This window comes from Cenococcum geophilum, assembly GCF_001692895.1.
Source record: "Cenococcum geophilum 1.58 unplaced genomic scaffold K441scaffold_1, whole genome shotgun sequence".
Classification (NCBI taxonomy): domain Eukaryota; kingdom Fungi; phylum Ascomycota; class Dothideomycetes; order Gloniales; family Gloniaceae; genus Cenococcum; species Cenococcum geophilum.
This window is the reverse complement of record NW_027137559.1, coordinates 2,605,198-2,613,005: the sequence shown is the minus strand read 5'-3', so window position 1 is coordinate 2,613,005 and position 7,808 is coordinate 2,605,198. Positions and strand designations below refer to the sequence as shown.

Below are 7,808 nucleotides of genomic sequence, written 5' to 3'. Positions count from 1 at the left end.
CTATATTTAATTGTTGGGCTACTAACTTGTTAGGCCTAAAGTATAGCCTAGCTTCCGTCGCCAGCTACACTCCTGTCCTCGCCGCTTGGAGACGCATTGCTGAAGCTTGTATAGTCCCTTTCTCGCTTCTAGCAGCTCACGCGCCTCCCTTCCTATACTCCAGGTCCCCTAAAAAATTACCCCAATTTTTGGTCCAAAATGGGCCGTTTTAGGCAGTATTTATCGGCCTAAACGGCAGTATAGTATGGGTTAGTACGGTGTTCGTGGTCGTAGTAAGGCATATTCTTAGTAGGTCTTATTAGTGCGGTGCAGTATTCGTATCGTAGGTAGTTCTTGTCGGTGGCAGTACGGTGCCAGCGTAGGTTCCGTAGGTATATCGGCACGGGATCTTATTAGATTCGGGTAGCAGTACGGTGCTAGCAACGTGTTTGGGTTCCATAGGCGAATCGGCACGGAGCTTATCAGTTCATGTGGTAGCAGTACAGTGCTAGCGACGGGGCATCTTGTAGGCGTATCGGCACAAGGCTTGTCCGGTTCAGGCAGCAGTACAATGCAAGCGACGGGTTTGGGGGTCTAGGGAGCGAGGCTCTACCTAGTTGTGTTCGGCTTGTAGGCGTATCGGCACGAGCTTGTCCGGTTCAGGTAGCAGTACATGCAAGCGAGCGACGGGCGGCTTAAGACAGTCTGGGTATCGGATGCGAATAGCTTCGGCGGCGGCAGTACAATGCTAGCGACAGGTTCGGGCGGCTTAGGATAATTCGGGTAATCAGATGCAGAGAGCTTCGGCAGCAAGTTCGGACGGTAGCAGGTACGGTGCCAGCGACGGGTTATCTTGTAGGCGTATCGGCACGAGGCTTATCGGTTCGGGTAGGTAGCAGTACAATGCCAGCGACAGATTCGGCTTCGTAGGCGTATCGCAACAAGGCTTGTCGGTACGTAGGGCAGTGCGTGCAGGTCGGTAGGACAGTAGTAAGATACCAGCTTCCGTGTTCGTGTTCGTGTTCGTGTTCGTGTAGCAGTAGGATGCGAGCCATCAGGTCAAACCGAGGGGCAGTAACGTGCCTGTTCGTAATAGCAGTAGGATGCAAGCCATCGAGTCCGCAGGCGTATCGGCGCGATGTCTTGTCGGCAGGTCGTGATTCCACAGGCGTATCGGCGCGGAACTTGTCAGATTCGTACGGCAGTAACGGGGCCAGGTTGGTAGGACAGCAGTACGATGCTAGCGCAGGGTTCGGGTTCGGGTCGTCGTGCAGTAGGATGCGAGCCATCTGAGGTCAAACCGGAGGGCAGTAACGTGCTCGTTCAAAATCGGTAGCAGTAGGGTGCAAGCCATCGAGGTCGCAGGCGTATCGGCGCGATGTCTTGTCGTACCAGTTCAGAACCCCAGCGTCCCAGTCTACCCGCAGCCAGCAGCTCCTGTATCTACCCTCGTATTAGGCGTAGAAAGGCATGCTCCGCGACCAGTAGCCCACAGGCCCCGCAGGTATAGAAAAGGGATCCAAATGTAGTGTCACGGAAGTGGGCACGAGCTGGAATACAATGTACTAAACAGGGTAGTAATTGGAAGAAGGCTACGTACGCGTAACTATGCGTGGTTGATACAAAGACATTTAGATGAAGAAAGAAGATTCTTTGTGTGCCAGGTCGGGTATAAATAGGGGTTGTAGGGGAACGTGCGTAGGTGTCTCGGGACGAACGTGAGCACGGGTCAAGAACGTCAAAACGCGCAGGGACGTGAGAGCGTGTGAGTCCCGTGACAGGTGTTACCGGATATACAATTATTCTTATTAAAGACTAGTATAAGGGCGCTCTTATAGATATTGCACTGCTAAAGCGAAAGTCTTAAAAACCTATAGCCCCTCTGTCTACCCGACTCGGCCGTAACTTTATTACTGCTAGGATGGCGATATAGGAGGATAGGGCAGCGGATTTCGCCAGCAATCTGGCTTTATTTGTTATAATTAACAGTAATATTATCTCGCAGGTATCTACTTAGGAGGAGGAGGATTAAATACTTAATAAGAATATAATATTATTAGCCCTGCCGATTAAGTATATAGAAAAATAAAAGAGGGCGAAGACTAATACAGAGAAACGGGCGGTACTTCTAGATATATTGTACGAGCTTGCGAATAAAGCTACTAGATGTCTACGCAATATTCTACTTAAGCTATATAAGGAGACGAGTCCGTTATCTAGAGGTCTACGCTGTTACTCTAATTATAATAATTTGTTATAGGCTTATAAGGAGTATAATATTATTGCATTATATACTAGGAATATTATAAAGAGTAAGTACTTAAAGGATCTATTTATAAGTATTAAGAAGTAGATTAAAGGATGGCTTAATATAATATACTAGGATGCAGTTTAGAGTCTAATTTCTAGTTATATTATATCCGACAATTAAATCCATATACTCTATATTTAACCTCCGCTAACTTATAAGGGCCTTAAGCAGATATTACCCGAATAGGATTATAGCTTTCTAGGAGATAAAGTAGACGCGCTTATTCGCTTTATTTATAAGGAAGAAACGCGATACTTTAGTACTAGCGTCTTATAGGCTGCGTGTTACAAACGCTTTAAGTACGATGTTACGACTACTTAGAGAGGAGTTGGAAGAAGCTAGTTGGTTAATACAGGCACGGACTAGGATAGAACCCGTAGAACCATATAACGAGGAATAGTAAGCGAGTCACATAATAGTTAAATGTATTGGCTGCGTTAAATGTAAGGGACGTCACGTTTAATATAGATAAGACGTACATTACGTATAAGAAGGATTTTATAGGAGTACGGTTATGTATTTAAGGACCCTTAGTCCCTACCTAGATAGTTTCTTCCTTATAGTAATTCTTAGAATATAATTAGAGTTAATCTGTTAGGCAACTACTCCACCAATTATTATTACGTTGTTAACTTTTATACTTACATTTCCTACACACCTAGCCCAATAACGAGCCTATCGTAGTTCTTGCTACAAGGTTCCGTTACACAATTACTACCTAGTTATAATATTAATATAAAAAGTTAAACAACATGCCACTAAAAGCAGCCACCATAACGCCATTAACGGTAGCAACTACTTTAAGGACAGGAGGTAATACCAGTATAGTAGATACTAACTCACAGCAACCTGTAACGGTTGGATAGCTATAGGAAATAGTTAACTAGCTAATAGCTAATAATATAGTATTAGAAGAAAGACTTAACGGGATAGAAGCAGTAAAGATTAAGCTACTATTAATTAAGAGATTTATAGGAGAGAGGTTAAAGCTTAAAGGATTCCTTACGTAAATACACTTTAAGGTCTTATAGAAGGGAGTAAAGTTACCTATACTTGTGGATCGGATAGCCTATATAAGACTATTCTTATTAGGAAAAGCACTTAAGTGGTTTAAACCTTACCTTACGGAGATATAGGCAAATAGAATAACGACCATTAACTAAAACGTGTAATTTATATTCTTAAGTTAGGAAGGATTTGCGGAATAACTTACGCAGATATTTAGAGACCTAGAAGGAACAACTATAGCGGAAAGAAAACTCCAGAACCTCGTATAACAAACTTTAGTAATTAAGTATATAATACAGTTCCAGACACTAGTAATATAAGTAGAGTAAAATAATAGGGCGCTTATAGCATAGTATAAACAGGGACTTAAGGCTAAAGTCTAGGACGTAATTATTCTAATAGAAGATGTGGATACCCTAAGGGAATTAATAGATTAAGCGATTAAGATTAATAATAGGATCTTCTAAAGGGAACAGGCTAAGAAGGGCTAGGATAGAGTTCTATAGTTATATAAGGCGCAGAGTACGCAACAACAAAAGCTAAGTTAGAAACTATAGTATGGCGCAGAGCTAATAGACCTAAGTAGTACTAAAGAAGCCTATAAGAGATAGAGTAAACTATAGAAACCTAGAGGATAAGGATTAAGTAATTAAAGGTCTAAGGAGCAAAGGCCGAATTAGGGATCTTAATAGTAGAAGACATTTAGGCGGACTCTATAGCAAGAGAAATGGTTTAAAAAAGGAGCTTATATAAATTGCGGAAAATAGGGTTATTATATTAGAGACTATAGAAGTGAGCAGAGTTACTACGTAGTAAAAGGCATAAGACTAGTAGACGATATATATGTATAGAGGGATTATAATATACTACAAGGAACAAAAGAATATTTAATTAAAAGTTTTACGTTTTATTATAATAACGTATACCAAATTTATAAGGACGCTAAGTACGGCGCAAGCTATTAGCTATAAGAGCTAGCACCTATAGAATACAGAGGAACCAACGAACTAGTTCGCAGATTGGATATTAAGGACAATAAATTTAATATAGGTAAAACATTTTATAACAATAAGGTAATAAGGGCCGCTTACTAGGAGCAAGCAAACCTTGGAGATGTTATACTAGAGGTAAAGAATAATTCTACTATAGAATAGGGAATATTAGTAGGGATTGAGACCCCACTAAATATAATATCTATCGCTTCGCGAAATATAAGAGAAGTAGGATAGCAAACTACTTCGGCACTTAATAAAGGCAAAAGGTTAAAGACTTAAGATTCTTAAGACAAGATAAGAGACAACTAAGATTCTTAAGACGAGATAAGGTATACCTAAGGACCTATAATAGACGAAAACCGATAGAGCAGGGTAGTAGCTTAGTTTAAAAATATATAAATAAGCTCGGGATAAGAGTTTCCCACGGCACAAGATTCTTAAAACGAGATAAGTGAGATTTAAGACTCTTAAGATAAGATAAGAACACTATGGACGCCTAGTTAGACTAAGGCGGGAGCTAAGCTTAAGTTAAAAGCAAGCTCAGGATTAAAGAATCTAAGGGACTAAGATTTTAGAGTATAAATAAGGACACCTATAGGTAAGAGGCAAGGAGCTTCTTTATAGATTAGAGAATCTATAATATAAATAGCAGTTAGACTAGGAGACAGATATATAGACCTAGAAGACTTATTAGGGGAACGTAGTATTCAGCCTAAAGATTAAAAGTTTAATACTAGGATTAAAAAGCAAGACGACTTTAAGAATTAGAGCGTAAGGCATAAACAAAAAAAAACCATAGAAGAGTTTAGGCAAAGAATTATCGCATAGTAAGAATAGAAACTAGATAAGAGATCTAACACATTAGGACGTATAAAGGACAGAGCACTAGTATAAAGAATTACTAATAGGCCGAGAGCAGGCATACTAAGAGCTAAGTAGCTTATTAAACTAAAAAGTAAAGAGGATCTAGGGATTTTAACTAGGTTTAAAGAACGACATATAAAGGGCTGTTATAATATAGTAATAAGAAGATACTTCCTTACGGACAGACTGTATACACTTTAGCAGCTGTACTAAAAGTGGTATAGGCAAAGGCATAATAATAAGTGGGAAGATTTCTATATGTGGTTAGATGAAAAAGTTATCCAAGACCACCCAATTATAGAAAAGGCTATAATGCATATTAAAGGAGCCTTAATTATAACATTAAAGGATCTAAAGGAACGTTTAGAGGACTAAAGAAGCAAAAGACGCATCTTAGTACCTACGAATAAAGTCGTAACGTTTAGATCAGCACAACAAAGGTTTAAACTTAGGGACAAAGACGAGCTAAAAGTTAACCTAAAGCACCTAGTATACTATACATTATTATAGATTGCGTATATAGACAATATATGCGAAATATACAAGAATCCAAAGGAAAAGAATTGGAAATACCCTATAAGAATATACTAGATAACGGACGAGCAACAGTATAGAAATGCTAAATATATATATAGATGGCATCTAGCAGAGGTCTAAGAGGAAGGAAGCGTAGTACTTTAACCAGGAAGATTCCTTATAAAAGAATGCTTAGATAGATAACAGTGGTGGAAATACCCAGAAAATATATATCTATAGTATATTAAAGATAAAAAGCAAACTAGGCATTAGCTAAAGAGTAAGCTAAGTATACCAGGATTAAGCAGCTAATAGTTAGGAAAAGTAGAGGCCTATAGGACTAGAGGGAGCTAGTAGTAGAGCCTTAAACCCTTAAAGGAATTTAAGGACAATACCTAAATTTATAAATTAATTGGCAAGATTAGCAGTTTAAAGCGCTAATAGATAGTAGAGTAACGTAAAACCACATCTTACTAATAGTAGTTAAGAGAATAGGACTACCTTATAGACAAAAGGAGTAACCTTACCTATTAGTTACGATTTTAGGGGATTTAATAACCTATAGAGGAGGGATCATTAATCTTAAAATAGGACCTATTTAAATAACTATTAAAGGAAGACAAATTAAGATATCTTTCGATATCCTACCATTAGGACAGGACGAGGTAGTATTAAATATGCCTTAGTTACAGAAATATAATCTAAGGATTAATTAGATTACAGGTTAGGTCAATATTAAAGATACTTAACGCCGCAAAATGTGACAATAAGCTAAGTTAGTATAGTACTAAGTAGAAGCAACCTATAAAGAAATAGAAAAAGGACTAAGTTATATACCAAAGAGATACTATAAGTATAGTAAAAAACTATAGTCACTAAAAAGTAAAAAGCTGTTAGAATATGCAGCATGGGACTATAAGATAGAGTTGGAACTAATAATAAGTTTAAAGTTCTTTCCAATCTACAAGCTTACCAAAGAAGAAGGTAGAGCGTTAAAAGAGTTTATCCAGAAAAATCTATAAAAGGGATATATTAGACCATCACAGTTATCAGTAGGTTATCCAGTACTATTTATACTAAAGAAGAATAGTAAACTAAGGCTATATATTAACTATAGATAGTTAAACAGCATTACCAGGAAGGATAGGTATCCTTTACCCTTAATTAGCGAAATCTAAGACAGAATAGGTAATGCGCAAATCTTTACGAAAATAGATCTAAGATGGGCGTACCATTAGATTAGGATTAAGAAAGGCGACAAATAGAAGGTAGCCTTTAGGTTAAAGGAAGGACTATATAAACTATTAGTTATACAATTTAGGCTTATAAACGCACTAGTAACGTTCTAGAAACGTATTAACAATATATTAGGAGAATACTTAGATGAATTTATTATAGTATATCTTAATAATATTATTATCTACTTAATAACTAAGGAAGAATACGGGGAATACATTAAATAGGTCTTAAAGAGACTATAGGAAGAACAGATGCTAGTAGCAATTAAGAAATACGAGTTCTTTACCAGAAAGACCGATTTTGTTAGATTTATTATTAAACTAGGCCAACTTAGCATAGATCTAAAAAAGATTAAGGCTATAGTAAATTGGTAGGAACTAGAGAACGTTATATAGTTAAGATTATTCCTAGGGTTTTACAATTACTGTAGAAGGTTTATAGCGCAGTAGTTAAAGGACATTAAGCCATTTACGCGGTTAATAAAGAAAGAAGAACTATAGGCATAGGGAAAGGAGCAAAGAGAACTCTTTAAGAAAGTTAAAGAGTTGTTTACCTAGGAGCCAGTTCTTAAAATCTATTAACTAGGACTAGAGACGGTTGTAAAGATAGATATATTAGACTATATACTAGGGGCGTACTTTATATAAAGATATTAAGATAGATAGCACCCAGTGGCATACTATAGTCGGAAGATAACACCACTAGAGTTAAACTATAACATCTATAACAAGGAGTTATTAGGTATAGTTACAGCATTAAAGGAATAAAGGGCATTCTTATAAGGTATAGAGAAACCATTTATAGTTAAGACGGATTATAAGAACCTAACAGGATTCCTAATAATAAAGGAACTTAACTAAAGATAGGTTAGATGGGCAGAGATGCTTACAGAATAC

General features: G+C 37.7%; 1 protein-coding gene across 1 annotated transcript; it reads right to left on the bottom strand.

Moving 5' to 3' along the window:
* Positions 1-361: 361 nt before the first annotated feature.
* K441DRAFT_650281 (uncharacterized protein) lies at positions 362-1,592 on the bottom strand. Its single transcript, XM_067647012.1, is given in 5 exon segments — positions 362-452; positions 536-573; positions 851-1,062; positions 1,281-1,333; positions 1,349-1,592. 3 exon segments carry the CDS (start codon positions 1,331-1,333, stop codon positions 536-538), a joined length of 303 nt encoding a protein of 100 aa, XP_067510303.1. The 5' UTR covers positions 1,349-1,592; the 3' UTR covers positions 362-452.
* Positions 1,593-7,808: the final 6,216 nt, after the last annotated feature.

What these genes read in the sequence shown, in the direction of transcription:
- K441DRAFT_650281 (XM_067647012.1), bottom strand. Translation starts at nt 1,333, where the DNA reads ATGGCTTGCACCCTACTGCTACCGATTTTGAACGAGCACGTTACTGCC. An exon ending in GAGCACGTTACTGCCCTCCG is followed by an intron (nt 1,063 to 1,280) that starts GTTTGACCTCAG and finishes TATTACGAACAG; the next exon opens with GCACGTTACTGCCCCTCGGT. An exon ending in TACCCGAACCGATAAGCCTC is followed by an intron (nt 574 to 850) that starts GTGCCGATACGC and finishes CTCGCTCCCTAG; the next exon opens with ACCCCCAAACCCGTCGCTTG.